This window comes from Hemicordylus capensis, chromosome 2 (genome assembly GCF_027244095.1).
Source record: "Hemicordylus capensis ecotype Gifberg chromosome 2, rHemCap1.1.pri, whole genome shotgun sequence".
Classification (NCBI taxonomy): Eukaryota; Metazoa; Chordata; class Lepidosauria; order Squamata; family Cordylidae; genus Hemicordylus; species Hemicordylus capensis.
In genome coordinates this window covers 387,190,057-387,205,682 of record NC_069658.1, presented here as the reverse complement: position 1 = coordinate 387,205,682, position 15,626 = coordinate 387,190,057, and the positions used below count along the sequence as shown (strand labels likewise).

Genomic DNA, 15,626 nt, shown 5'->3' with positions numbered 1-15,626 from the left:
ACAGTCATACTCTGGGACATGTTCTTCTTTCTTCATTTATTGCATAGAGCGAGATCTCTTCATATGACTAAAGGATGACCCAAACCTCTGCTCTTGAGAAAGTAATGTAGGAAGTTTTCATCCATGTTAGAAAGGTGTATTATGGCCTCTGCTTCATATGCTACTTTCCATACAAGAAATCTAAATGGCGAATGTAATGAGCCATTACTTAGTTTAATTGGAATGCAAAAACTAAGCAAACCGTTTTAAGTTAATATGGAAAATCATTATTTAAATCATTGATCTAAGTCACCCGATGCATATTCATCAGTTATTTTGAAAGGAAACCTGTGTTCTCATAGTAGGTTATGTAACAATTTAAAAGTATTGATTCAGTGCTAAAGTGCTAACACTTTCACTATATTTGATACTTGTTAATAATTTAGGAGGGCAACATCTTGATCTTTTCGGGTTCTCATTCAGTGTGGTTCTTTACTGTGTTAAGAGATGCTGAATGATGATTGCTAATTTTCTTCTTAAGATTTTGTTCGTAATTGCTATCCAGTTGCATTTGGATGGGAACAGTGGCAGAACTAGCAAATACAAGTTTAAATAGTTCTTAAATAGTTCTTAATACAGAAAGCTACTTCAGTTGTGAAAGCTACTTCATAAACCTCTCTTGTAAAACCTGTTTCACTATACAATTGATTTTGCTACACTATATGATTGATTTCAACAAGATGTTAACTGATCATAAGATCTGAGATTGGTTAAAGCATGATGCATGTGTATGTGTGAGGTATGCATGTGTATCTCTGATGTGGGTTACCAAAGGCCATGGGGCTGGGGATTATGGGAGTTGAAGTTCAGCTCACTTGTAGCTCTTTTGTGTCTGCAGCATCTGGATTTTGTAGAATTTATGGTGAAGGCCAGTACAGGAAGTGTCCAGTATGGGACAAAGGTAAATGTCTATGTAGAAAGAAAGCTTTGGTGTTATTAATAACCTTTGGTATTATTAATTTAAAGCCAGGTTAAGAGCTTCTTAACCTCCTATTGGAATGACTTCTTGCATATTGATTGAATAGACTATATTTCTCTGAAGATGTTTGCATACTGCTATTTCGCTTTACTTGGAAAATGTTTTTGTGCATTCCTAGGGATAATTTAGTGCTTGAAAAATGTAATAAAGTTTCAGGAGTCAGTACATTTGACTCCTTGACTTGAAGCAGTATTCGGATCCATCTCCTCACAGGTTCTTGATTTGTTTAAACAAAAATTTCTTTCAAAAAGTTGGCTGTGTTTTTCCTCCATATGATGTGAATATTACAGGGTGAGGCAGATCACATTCTAAGATTATTCTAGAGAGTGAATATACTAAGGTTTGAGGGGGACATGCTAGAGGAAAAGAGGCTTAGAAATTTGCATGGCTGAAATGCACATGTCCATTGACTGTTTTTGAATCTTAGGGTGGGTTTGCACAACCTGCTGAAATTTGCTGTTCCTAGCAGCCAGGGAGTGTCATATGAAGCCCCCAATTTGCTGGTTCCTGTACTGCATTACCGAGATTCTCCTGAATTCCACCTCATTTCTGTAACCAAAATTTAAGTTGGGTGGGAAAAGTTGGGAGAATCTCAGTAATGCAGTGCAGTGCAGGAACAGGAGGTTCACAGCTTCACACAACACAACCCTCGAGAGCACGTGATCACCAGGAACCTTGGGTTTCGGGCTTACCAACTTTCAGGTGGTCATGTGAACACACCCTTAGCCAGTTTCTAGTCTTTATTGTTATAGGAAGTCTTTGATACATGTTGGGATACCTCTTAAAGGGTCCAAATGTTGTTGTATGAATTATATGCTATATTGCTTTCCGTTAGGGATGTGCCTGAACTGGCTTGGGCAGCTGCAGGCAGGGTGAGAATTGGTTCCTTTAAAAACCTGGTAAGCAGTTCCTTGCCTGTTCCTTTGCCACCCCACCACTTTTCCAGGTGTGGCGCTCACTTTTCAAAAGCCCGCTCGTGGCTGTGGTGCTGCTCCCAGCAACGTGCACGCAGTGTTGGCATGCTGCTGGAAGCAGCGCTGCAGCCACACACAGCCGCTAAAAATGTGAGTGCTGCACCCGGAAAAGTGGTGAGGTGGCAGAGGAGCAGGTAAGGACTTGCTTACCTGGTTTTTAAAGGAACTGATCCCTGTCCCATTGAACCGGTTTGGATTCAGGTGCCTGAGCTGGTTCGGTGCTTCCCTAAGGAGGCATCAAACTGGTTTGGGCACACTGAACAGAAAGTTTCCATTGGTTAACATACACATCCTCTCAGCTCTTGGTCTATTCTAACTCATATTTATCTCCTCATTGCTACTATCTTTTGTTTCTTTTAGAGGCCATTCACACAACCTACCAGATGGGTGGTGGGGAAGGCTTCCCAAACCTTGCCTCCTCCCCACTTGCCAGATGATTGTTGGTTGCTTGGTGGGAATGTGAAGCACGCTCCCACACTATCAGCCCTGCTCTGTGCAACTCAGAGCAGGGTGGATTGATCTGAAGCCTACAATACACCGCACAACATGCATGCTGCATTGGGGGATTCCTGAAGAGACAGGCACTCTAGGCGCCCGTCTCTGTGTGCAGCCAGGCTGGAAGCAGCCCGTCCTCGCAAATGAGCAGGTAGCGGGGGGTAAGGGAGTGTTTGCTCCCGTAATCTCAGCTAACAGCCGGGCTTAAAAGCCAGGCTAGGCAGTGCTGGCCATTGGGATCAGGCCTGATCTTGGGAGTTCTCACGTGCAGCCTAACCTCGGCTGGGGCTCCCTAGCCTTGGTTAGGCTGTGCATGAGAACAGCTTCATATTCTTTGTGTCTCTTCTTTCTCCCCTACCTTTTCATTGCCTTTATTTTCCCATCAGATTCTTCACTCCAAATTTTGCAAGTAGCATAAAATGTAAAAATTCAGATTTGTGGAAAGTTGTTTTATTTCATTTTCCTGTACAACTCGGCTTGGGTGAAGTGTCCTGTCCAGTAGAAATTTATAGTCACAGCTGTGAATGGAGTATTGCTCCCTGTAGATGTGAAAAGTTCTTGATTGTAGTAAGAGTGATATGTTCTAAAAGAGTAGGGTCTAATTTACTTTGAGACCATCCTGGTTCCTTCCCCTGCTTTGCCTTCCAGGCAATTTGTCTGCCTTTTTTTTTTTTTAATTGCTTACGCCACCCCCTCCTCTCCTTTCAAATTTAGATGGCCTCTTTTGGAACCATATCTTTTGGATTTGTTCATTGGTGATGCTTTTTTGTTCCTCAAGAAAAGATGGTTGAACTTTAGGGAGTTTTTTAGCACTGGATAGCAAACTATGTCCAGTGTTAAGCTGTGTGAGTGGGCACAATGTGCTCCCAAACGTCTGTCAAATGCCAGAGAGTAGATTCTTTCCTTTTAATTTGCATGTGATTCCAATCTCTTCTTTTCAACTTGCAACTGAATATTTGCATGAACTTCTTGAGTGGGCTAGTTATAGACGTCCAGTCAGAACCAGCAATTAATAATTAGAAAACAAAACGTCAGCAGCAGCTAAATACTGTTGACTAGATTGCTTCATGAGGAGGAGGATATTTTAGCTGCTACTACTGTATCTTTTTAGGAATTAACAAATACGTTAGCAGTATGGCCTGAAGATATCAGTGGCTGACATCTGGACTAGCACTGTGCTGGTGCGACAGTGCTGGCATCTACACTAAGCTGCACCAACAGGTGATTTCTGCTGATCTCCCTTCTGAAGCCCACTGTGTGAGGTTGCACAGCCTATGACAGTGCAGTGTTAGTGGGGGCAGAGAGCATATACCATGCCCCTCTGCTGTCACATATCAAAGGGTGTCACTCTTGCCATTTGCTGAGCCACACATGTTCATTTTATATGTAAAGCTACTTAAATGGGAGCAAAATTTCTTGCAGTCTGAAGCTTTCACCGTGGCACAGGATGGAAAGAACGGCTCGCAACTTTTATTCTCAAGGGTGTTTGTCAGGTGCCAGGAAAGGTTTGAGAGCTGGCCCTTGTAAGTGGCAGCTTTTCTCTCCAATCTCCAAATTTCTCCTGTATGAGAGAGACTACATAGATCAGGTGTAGGGGACAGCCCAGCCTGATTCTTTCTCCCAACTGTTGTAGAAAAATGGCTAGTTAAGACAAATAGAGCTGTCAGTGTGTTGCCAGTGCTTTCATAAAGTGTTCTCTACTTATATCATAGGAGGCAGCTACTTTATCTTGTACAGAATATGTATAATAAATAGCAATGCATGCATCTATCCCTGGATATTACCTGTGACAGGCTAAACGGAGCCTCCATGATTAAAGACTGCCATCCTGACTAAATTACTTAGGAGTTACTTTAAGGACCACTAAATTTCAATAGGACTTCCTCTAGTAAATTTAGTCTGGATGTTAGCCAGTGAGGTTGTTCTCATGACCAACACTGCCTGGGTAGAGCAGTGCTAGACTGGGTAGGACTGGTTGTAAGAACTGCTGGGATTGCTCCTGATCTCAGTGCTCTTCTGCTAGGTAGCCTGGGTTTGAAACCCTGGCTAAAAGTGAGGTAAGAGGATGCGCATGCGCTTCCTAACTCACTGTTTGGTTGTGTGGGCGAGCAGGCTGCAGGCAGCCATGCCATAGAACCAAGAGGAAGGAGCTGCCTGGCAGCTGGGAGATATCCAGTGCACTGCACTGTTCGCTCAGTGCACTGTGGGATATCTGGCAGCTGGGCTACCCCCACCCCCCGCTGCTCATTCACCATGCTCCGGATTGTATGGGAGAAGGTAGGTAGTATCCTGCCCTTAGGGATGTGCATGGAACCGGTTCGGAGGCCTCCAGACCGGTTTTGAAAGACTGGCAGTTCAGCCAGTTCAAACGTGGGGAATAACTTTAAGGTCTGGGGAGGGTGTTCTTACCCACCCATCCCCGCATTTACCCCGTGGGCGCTGTTCTCAAAAACGGTCCCACTGGGGTGGCAGCGCACCTCCTTGCTGTCCCAGTATGTCACGGACTAGAAGTGGCCGCAGTTCGTGCGCATGCACAGCAGCCACTTCCGGTCCGCCGCGTACCGGGGCGGCAAGTAGGTATGCTGCCGCCCTGGTGGGACCGTTTTTGAGAGCAGTGCCGGGGGTAGTAGTGGTAAGAGTACCCTTCCCAATCCTTAAAGTGATCCCCACCCCCCACCTTCAGTCCAGCAGTCACCAGTTCCGTGCACATCCCTACGTGCCTTCTCCCCAGCCCCAACCATTGTGTAAACAATCTTAGTGTTTCTCTCATGACTGGGGACAAACAGGACATGGCTTGCCTTGTGTACTGCCCATGACATATGGCTGGTCACTGTTGGAAACAGAGTGTTGAAGTGATGAAGTCTAAGATCCCATGGGTTGACCTACAAGGCTCCTATTTTAATCAGACCCAATTATATGAATTTATGAAGTGAATCTGCTGTAGACATATTCTTTGTACAGGCAATGAATCAGTGGTCTGTTGGGCTGAGTATTAGAACTGGACTCTTTGGGGTGAAGTAGAGTTTTACGCACTGCTGCTCAGTAGCCCTCTGCAAGTTACCATAACCTCAGTTTCGCTTCTGTAAATGGCAAACATAATATATTACAATATTATATTAAAAGAGCAGTTGAACAGAGCTTTATGTGTTTTGTGACTGCATTATCCCACAGCTAGCAGAAGCAGCATATATTATGCAAATATAGCTTTATTTGCATAATTTATATAAGTAGGAGAAATAACATCTGCTCATATATAACTGCCATGTAAAACTGTAGTTAGATATAATCTTAATTGTGTGGATAACAAAGCTGTGTTAGTCATGACAATACCACCTGCACAGTCACATTGAGGCAGTATTGCCCATCCTTTAAAGTGCAAATCAGAACTTTAGAAGAACATGTACTGTTGTATGTTATTTTCCAGTTTCTACTTCTCTAACTTTAATTATGTGTCTTGCTGCCACAGAAGACACCATATGAGAACCTTCTTAGCAAAATCTCTATTTGTTCTTAACATTTTGTTTAAGTTAACAACAGACTAATACTTAACCTCTGTATTTGATCTGATCTGGACACAATCTGTTCCTCTACTATCTCTTTGGACAGTACACCTCAGACTTTTCCAAAAGGCTCTATATATGACAAGAAAACTGAGATTATTGGACTCCTTTCTTTGTAACTTAGGCAGAAATCCTGCCTATGTAAAATCTTTTATTTCAGATTTTTACAATGAACATTAAATGTGATTTTAAAGGTTATGCGAATCTGTAATTGCCAGTAAATGAACTAGAACTTATCTTTTTTGCTTTAGGCTTTCAGATAAACTTCTGTGAAAAAGCACAAAGTAAGCTACATGTTTTATAGTATTCTGCTATTTTATTTTATTTATATCATTCTTGGTATTGGGAATGTGTCCACTGTTGATCTAACTAACCAGCCATGCATTAATATATGGACAGAGCTTCCATTTTTCACCTAGTTTCCAAAGTTTTATACTATTGATCTCTAAATAGTACTTTTAATGTCTCAGTCATATAATAAATGATAAACTAGAGGGTTCACAGGTGGATGTTCCTATTATTAAATTAATGAGGGGGAAACTTTTGCCTTATGTGGTGGTGGGGGAGTAGAATTCTTTGGAATAGAGATACCTGGTTTTGGATGGTATCTGACTTTAGTTGCTTAGTGGGGAAATATTTGTTTAGTACTGAAACAATTGTTTAAATGGGCACCTGGGTTTCCTCTCTAGGTATCAAATTATACTATCTCATACTGGATGACATACAGGGCAAGAATGTACCAGTGCAGCAAGAGAGCAGCTTAACAAAACTTCCCAACTAACAAGAACATCAGTGCAGCAGGGAAGCAACAATGTTTTATGCCTTCCCCTGGAAGCCCTCTGTGCCACCCAAAAATATGTCCCTGAAGGTTGTGCAATCTTCAGGAACAAATTTTTGGGTGGCGCAGATGGATTCCTGGGGAAGGGGATGGTGTTGATAATTGCACTGTACCAGTGCAGTTAGTTGGGAAGCTCTGTTGGGCTACTCTCTTGCTGCACTAGTGCATCCTTCCTCTGTTTATCAGCCACTGTCAGCACATTAGTTTAGCACTGTCCACTCTGACTGTTAATCATTCTCCAAGATGTCAAGAAGAGGTCTTTCCTAGGCCTGCTGTAGACAGTCTCCTTTAACTGGCGATTCAGAATGGAACCTTATGCATACAAAACATTTGTTCTGCTGCGAAGCTATGGGCCCTTCTTCTGAGCTCTCCCTTTAGATTATCTTATCTTTCTTTGCGTATACCTATGGAGTGATGGAGATAACTTTTTGAAAACATTACTGACTACAACCAGTGAAACTGAAGTCTCTAAAAGTCAGAATATTGTCAGTCATTGTTAACCCAAGTTTGGATGACTAATGGAAGCTCTGCATGATTAATTTTTTCATTATTGTATGACTTTCATTTTTTAAATTGCTGTGTTCGTTATGTCTTTATGATTGCCTGCCATGCTTTAGTGGGAACCTTGTTGGAGACCAAAACATAGCATCGCTAGCAATTTTTCTCTCTACTGAGTAAACCTTGTATAGCTTTTTAAAATTCATCTTGCATTTAATTGACTGCATATATTATTTGTTTTTATTTGAAGTTAATTAACATGCATATTAATGTAGAAGTGATGAAATGCTTATAAGATTACTGCTGATGTTCAGTAATTTGTGTAGAGATTTTATGTCTCAGGATTCTGTTAAAAATGATCCCTAGTGGTCTTAAAATGATTATAAGCATACAACTCAGAATTGAAGGAGTAAGGCTGCTTCTTTGGAACAACATTAAAAATAATGCAACACAGGCTGGTTTGTGTCTACAAGAGCACCACCAGAAAACAATACAGTTAGTTTATCACTCTTATTCTAGTGCTCTGATTCCAGTGGGAAATAATATTTTCCAATCAATTTGAGATAAATTTTCAGCAGAATAAATGGTGGTGTAACTACTTTGGAAACATCTGTTGAAAAGCGGCATATAAATATTTGTATTCTATTATATTCTAACTCTGGCACTTGGATTTTGGAAAGCTCAGCCTGGTGCCTCTGTCTATATACAAGGAAAAATTGCCCCGACTGAACCAAAAAGACTGTGTGAGAGAGAGCCGGTTTCTGAGAGAAATTGCATGGTGTTTATGGGCCTTCTGGTGCTATGACAGGGAAAACATATCTGCTATGCAGAATTATTGTTGTGCCTCTTGCAGACCCATGGGTGTAGAAGTCCTTGTTCATAAAAATGCTATCTGAGTTATGGTTGTTGCCAGCAAGATGCTTGCATAAAACAAGTATTCCTTCTTTAGCCTCCTTTTCTTTTGGCTTCTTGTATTCTGCCTGTTGCTGGAATCTTTTGTCTCATGACTTCATAGTTCTTCCTACAATATGTCACTTCTGTCAGATGAGAGTTCTGTTTATACGAGGGGGATTAGCAGATGGCTTCTTAAAAGATGAATGAAGTTGTTCAAAGTATTGCAGTTCTAGCAAAAAAAAAGGTGGTATTTGGATAAATTGGGCAGTCATGAAAGCCATCGGTAGGAGAGCCATGGCTGATTTGCATATTTTATTTATGATAAAGAAAGCTCATTAAATTTGCATGAATTCTGTGGCCACTCGGTCATGATTTTTAGAACCTCATAACTCTTTTATGATTCTGTGTATAGAATTTACAATGTTTATTTTATTTGTATTTATAGACTTCAAGGCAGTGTACATAATATTTAAAAACATAAAATGATAAATAAAAATAGCAATTATAAAACCAGCAGAGCAGAAAGAGCAAAATAACCGCTTTTGACAACAGGTAAAAAATGAGGCAAGTCCCACAATCACAAATACATTTTCTTGCAAGTTAATTAAATTAATATAAATGGAATATTTATAAATATTCCATGTAAGTATGGTTTAGTCTTTTGTTCTACAACCTACAATATTTATGATTTTTGGAGGTAGCTATTAACACAGAGAGGTTTTAATATTAAGATTTGGCAGCATATATTTTGCTTGCAGAAACCTAGGTTCAGTTGTAGCGCAGAAACTTGGTTAAAGCTGAGCTTCACATGATGTCCCTCAGCCCCAGAGGAGTGCACTCTCCCTTCCCATCTCAGTGCAAGCATCTACTTTCTTTCTAGGTTAGAATAAGCTAAGATTGGTGGTTTTGGATATTGCTACCAATCTTGACTTATTCTTAGGGATTTGAACTGGCAACCTTCTGCTTGTTAGTCAACCATTTTCCCGCTGCCCCACTTAAGGTGATTCTGAAGCAAGTACCTAAGAATACCACAGGGCTCTGTGGGCACCAGGAGTTGAAATCGACTTGACAGCACACTTTACCTTTACTTGCTTCAGAGAACCCAAAATCTGAATTCAAGGGTGGAAGTTAGTTTCAGATAAATGCTGTAACACACTACCTGACATTCAGAGCAGACACTGGGTGACACAGCAGAACTACTTCCCCCTGCAGAGAGGCTGCTTTGAAGTCAGACAGGTGTTGCCCAGTAGCAGTGTGTGTGTGTGTGTGTGTGTGTAGTGATTTTCATTGCTCTCTCTTGCCCCTATAAATTTTCTTTGCTTTTCAAAAATATGTCCTTGAAGATTGCACAGCCTTCAGGGGCATGTTTCTGGAAGGTTAAGAGCACTAACGGGAGAGCAGTGAAAATAACATCTACCTCCTTCTATGCAATACATGCACTCTGCTCAGGAACACTCTGGCTGAATTAAGAGCAAGATTCTTTAGGTCACACTGCTGACAAGTGTCCAAACTTTTATCCATAACTAGGGCAGCTAGAATAGCCTTTTCAGCTATATGAAAACTGAGATTCTCTTAGCAAAACCTCTCCTTGCTTTGGCTAAAGAAGGTCCTTGTTTCTCATGAGTGGCAAAGTGTTTTCTGTGTGTGCATGTGTTTTATTCTTATTTTTTTTTAAATAGCAAAATTACATACATCTTCTATTGGTCTGCCCAGAGGAATAGTAAAAACTGCTGGGTCGTAACAGGAATGGTTGGCTTTCTGGTTTTATAAATAGGGTGGTGCAAAAACCAATGTGTTTGGCTAAGTATAAGCAGAATGACACTTTCCTGGTATCTCCGCAGATCATTGATTACTTCTGCTTAGGTCTATACTGCCTCATTCTTGTCTCTCTATTACCACCCCCCCCCCGACCCAGTGCTTCTGTTTCATTTGACTTTAAAGACAACAAAAAATTGGAGGTACCTGCAGCAGTTGCCTTGCTGGGGCAAAGGGGCGAGGCAACAGAATGTACATGTGTCAGCTTTCTAAACTATTGATTGTGTAATTGAAAGCTGAATTAGACACTGCCCAGGATATTGTGGTGATACAAGAGACTCAAGTTTTTGGCAGTATAGAAATATTTTAAATAAATAATAAAAAATAAATATTGTGAACCGCCTGTGGACTTTTTGTATAGGGTGGTATATAAATGCACAAAATAAATAAATAAATGTGGGAAGCTGTGCCCACAAAAAAACAGGTATAGTTGGGCTGATTGCACACAGCATTCCCTCTTCAGTCCCTTGTCTGGACTGTTGTCATTTTGCTAATCCCACTAATCTCCTAGTCTCCTATTGGAAGTGTCAGGGATCAGCATGGAAATACACAGTCCCCATGCTGTGTTGGAACTGGGTGCACTTATGGTAATTAATATGATACCAAGAAGCACCCTAAAGCAAGGCTTTATTCTTGAAACATGATCATTTTATTTTGTTTCTCCAAAGTTGCTCTTGGAGCAGAATTCTAATAATGAAATTAGTGTGTTAAGTGTCAGATTTGTAAGGATATTACTATGGTTTCTGGAAGGACAGATAAGGCTATCAAACTCTGTGTAGGAGTAGTGGTCTCTGTGCCTCAACCTAAAATTGTACAATCTACTTACTCAAAGCCCTTGCTGTTGCATATACTTAGCACATAGTGAGCCTCCTGCTGCTTCTCAGGAGCAGCCAAGAGCAGATTTGGCTGCTTTAGGCTGCTCTTGCCTGCTGGTGAGAACAGCCTCAGTGTGTGTACACAGGCTCTGTGAACTGAGTTCAGCAAGTCATTTATCCCATTTAAATCTGTAGTTACAGATTAGGGTATTAAAACAATATGTGGTAAATTTTAGGAATTGGTATTTTTGTTTGTTTTAGTGATAATTTTGCTGTTACTGGCTTCATCAGGAACAGTGGCCGATATCCTAACTGAAGCTGCATATGTGCATTAAAAAAGGCATATGCACGGTGATAGCATCCCCACTTCTGAAGCTCAGGGCTCATGCATGGAGTGTGTGTGATTTTAGTTGAGATCCCTTTCCCCATGAAGTGTCCTGTGCTGCACTGAATTAAGTCCCCAAGGGTCGCACAGCCCTCAGGGACATAATATTGTGCTTTTCAGAGAGCCTCTGGGGAAAGGAAAGGTTGGTGAAAATCCCTCCCCCAATGTGAGCCCCTGTGCTTCAGAAGCTGGAATGCTATTGCTGTGCACGTGCCTTTTTTGACTCCACATGCACAGCTCTCGTTAGGATGCTGGTCAGTGGCCCACATGTTACATATGCCGCACTCTGTGCAAGAGCGCAAATATTTGAAGCTGTGCACTCATACTCCAGAAGTGCTATTTATTTTGGAAACCCATTGCTGGCGGTCAAGCATCTTTCCAGTCTAACTAGTGCTTCCAGAGTGCGGACACACAATTTCAGGTATTTGCACTCTTGCACAAAAACCCAGCCCCACTGGTGCTTCTCTATAAGCCCACGTTATACTGTGCAGCATGTGGGCCTGTGTTTTTAATCAGATTTTAACTTCTTGTATTCCAGTCATCAAAAAGGGTTTTAGATAGGTCAGGCCCTGAAAGTGTTTCTGAATAAGTCTTCTGATGCTGAAGGATAGAGCTTTCATTTGGAAATGAAAAGTTTGTGTCAACTGCTACTGTGATAACAGTATACTGTATGCCTATAGTAAAAGAGGCAATGCAATTAAAAAGGAACTTTCATTTAAAAAAAAAAGGATGCCATGTTGTGATGGTTAATTTGGAACATTAATTGGTTATTTTTTGGATTTTCTTGATTAAGTTGTACATTGATATGAGATGCAGTGTTTAGAAGAGCTAAATCTAATAGTTGATTAATGCAGCAAGTAAATGATGTCTTTTTATTGGTTTACATCTGGAGCTGAAAGCAAATGTGTGATGTCAGCTAGCAGTAACTCTACAGAATAGTATAAAGCAATTTGCATTGTGATGTAAGCACCGTCCCTGTTGTCTTTTGAGAGTGCGGATGGGCAAACTAAGGCCAACCTTATTAGGCAGAAATATGCGAAGAACGTGCCCTACAACCAGAAGGGAGTCTTAGGCTACAATCCTAAGCTCACTTGGAAATAAATTCTGACTTCCAGTTTAAAGCCATGTTTAGGATTATGGTGCCAACCATTCCTCTAAAATCTCAGGAATACTAATAAGCTGTTAAAAATACACTGTTAGCCCATCCTAGTACTACAAAGAAAGTTTTTTTAAAAGTGGAGGCAGGTTAAATTTGAATTGAAATTCTAACACAAAAGTTTAAAATTGAGTTAAATTAGACCACATTACTTTTTTCTGTCTGCACAAAACATTTCATTTTGCATTGGTGTTTGCTAAGTGAAAGTCTGTACCTCTGTGGTTCAGGTTGTCCCACTTTGCCTCCTTGATGTCTTGCCATATTCGGAGCTCCCGCATCACTGACATGAATATTGTTGCTGTTGGGATAGAGTTGCTGTAGGAAGGGCATGCCATTAGTACATTTCATTACAGAATACTTGACAAGTAAAAAATAAATAAATTGTGAGTATTCTTAACGTAATGATGGCTTTAACTCACATGCTACAGATGGAGATTTAAGGAGCCATATCCTTCTGCATAGCAAATTCACACCCATTAATGCAATTAATACTTTCGGGTGTACTATGTAGCTTGTAAGACAAGGAAAGAGCCACTAACAGTTACAAAAATGCACATATACACTTGCTCTCTAAGCGTTTAAATGTGTAGAAGCATGTAGATAGGTTAACCTAAACACATGAACACACTTCTCTCTGTACACAGACATACACATTGAGGTCATTCACACAATCAAAAACTGTCTTCTGCCTGGGTTTGGGAGCCGTGTATGCTTCCAATTTTCTGTGAACTGTGTTCTATCCAGGTTTGGGAGCTGTGTGTACTCCTACCTGCCCAGAGATGTAAGTTTGGGTGGGGCATAAATTTAAATAAATGGATGAATGAATGTTTGGTTGTGTGGAAGCAAGGTAAGAGGAAAACCTGGGTAGAAGTGATTATGTGGAAGCAAGGTAAGAGGAAAAGCTACCCAGGTTTTCCTCCTACCTTGCTTCCACACAACCAAACATTTATTTATTTATTTATTTAATTAATTAAATTTATACCCCACCTAAACTTACATCTCTGGGCGGCTAGGAGCGCACACAGCTCCCAAACCTGGGTAGAACACAGTTCTTTTGCGTAGTCACTGTACCTCATACAAATGGGCTTCGCACATGGGCAGAAGCCTAGTTTGGGAACCTTCCAAGTTTTGCTACACTTTCGCAGTAACTCCGCCCTCTAGCCTACATGACAGCGAGTCTGTCTCCCCCAACCAGTTCTTCATCATCCACCGCATTACTCACATTGCTTAGATTCAGAGAACTTTTCTTGCTTGCTAAGTGTTATTTCTATATTTTATTTCTCCTAACGTGTTTTCTTCTTTCTGTTCGTTGAAGTATTATTCTCACTTCAGTAGGCAGCAACATAATGGATTTCCCTTATGTCAGAAACCTTGGCCAGTTTTTGTCACATGATTATGTCAGTTGCTGGTAATTCCAAGCTACAACCAAGGCTGTAATCCTGCCACTTCTAATTACCCATGTGCATACCTTGCACTTTACAACTTGCTGCTCGAGAGTAATAATGTGTGGGGGGGGGGGGCGGGGGGGGTTGATATGTCAGCCAGGGACACAGCTGAGTTGTATCCCCACACAGAGAGGCTGCCCTGAATTCAGCCAGCGTCATCTGGAACTGCAGAGTATATGTGTGTTTATTTTTAACATGGTAAACTGTTTGGGGTGCCTTGGTCAAGGCAGAAAGTCGTATAAAAATGTAACAAATAAAATAAAATGTGCCGTGGGTAGGAGGGAGCAATTTTCACTGCTCTCCCCTGCCCCCAAATGCTTGTTTCCTTCCATAAATATGTGCCCGAGGGTCTCACAGCCCGTGCACTTTGCTGCTGCATAACATGGCTGAGTTTAGAGCAGCCTCTCTGTGTGGAGTTGCGTCCCCCAGATTGCTGCTCTGGATGTCAGCCAGAAATAAGTGAAAAATGCAAAATTTTCAAGAGGTGATTGTTGTGGTTGTTTTGCTGTTATTTTATTTATTCATTTATTTGATTTGATTTGTATACCACCCTTCCAAAATGGCTCAGGTCGGTTTACAATTAAAACACACCACTAAAACAGTAAAGAGCTAAAACAAATTAAAAAACAGTTAACAATTTAAAAACATTTTAAAACAATTAAACAATTACAGTGATTAAAACCCCTGAAATCGGGCTTTGAATTTTAGAATAAACCAGAAATTAAAACCCCCACAATTTAGGAAGCTGAGAAAGCTTGGGTGAAGAGAAGGGTTTTCAGGTGTTTTTTGAAAATTGCCAGAGATGGGGAGGATCGTATCTCAGCAGGGAGCGCATTCCACAATCTCGGGGCAGCGACTGAGAAGGCCCATCTCTGTGTAGCCACCAAGCGAGTTGGTGGTAACTGGAGACAGACCTCCTCAGATGACCTCAATGGGCGGTGGGGCTCATAAAGAAGAAGACGCTCTCTTAGGTACCCAGGGCCTAAGCCGTTTAGGGCTTTGTAAGCTATAACTAACACTTTGTATTTTGTCCAGAAACCTATTGGCAGCCAGTGTAACTCCATCAGTAAAGGAGTAACATGGTCTCTCTGAGATGACCCAGAGACCAACCTGGCTGCCGCGTTCTGAACCAACTGAAGTTTCTGGACTACGTACAAAGGAAGCCCCACGTAGAGCGCATTACAAAAGTCAAGTCTGGAGGTTACCAGCAGATGTACCACAGTTTTGAGGTCATTGATCTCGAGAAATGGGCACAGCTGGCGTATCAGCCAGAGCTGATAGAACGCACCCCTGGCCACCGCCTCAACCTCAGAAACCAGGGTAAGGTGTGAATCCAGAAATACTCCCAGACTGCGAACCTGTTCCTTTTGGCGAAGTGTGACCCTGGCTAGAACAGGCAGATCAAAATCATCTCTAGAGTTTTGACCCCGCACAATGTCCCTCCGTCTTATCTGGATTCAACTTCAGTTTATTCTCCCTCATCCAGCCCATTACTGCTTCCAGGCAGGCATTTAGGAGGATATGCCAGCTCCTGAAGAAGTTGACATGGAGAAGTAGAGCTGGGTGTCATCAGCATACTGGTAACACCCAGCTCCAAATCCCCTGATAATCTCTCCCAGTGGTTTCATGTAAATGTTAAAAAGCATTGGAGAAAGTACGGAGCCTTGAGGGACACCATACTTAAGCTCAGATTTTGAAGAGCAAGAGTCTCCAATCGACACCATCTGGAATCT

General features: G+C 41.5%; 1 protein-coding gene across 14 annotated transcripts in view; it reads left to right on the top strand.

The window, feature by feature from the left end:
• MAP2K4 (mitogen-activated protein kinase kinase 4) overlaps positions 1 to 15,626 on the top strand; it is a 78,652-nt gene that overhangs the window by 3,995 nt on the left and 59,031 nt on the right. For 4 of the 14 annotated variants that reach the window (XM_053288215.1, XM_053288208.1, XM_053288214.1 and 1 more), the window contains exons 2-3: positions 878 to 940; positions 6,299 to 6,331. The exons of 5 other annotated variants lie outside the window; for them this stretch is intronic. In XM_053288215.1, the coding sequence (XP_053144190.1) occupies positions 878 to 940; positions 6,299 to 6,331 (96 nt within the window). Of the gene's footprint in view, positions 1 to 877; positions 941 to 3,598; positions 3,709 to 6,298; positions 6,332 to 15,626 lie in introns of all 14 variants that reach the window. 5 more of the 14 variants (XM_053288210.1, XM_053288213.1, XM_053288219.1 and 2 more) reach the window with 2 other exon arrangements.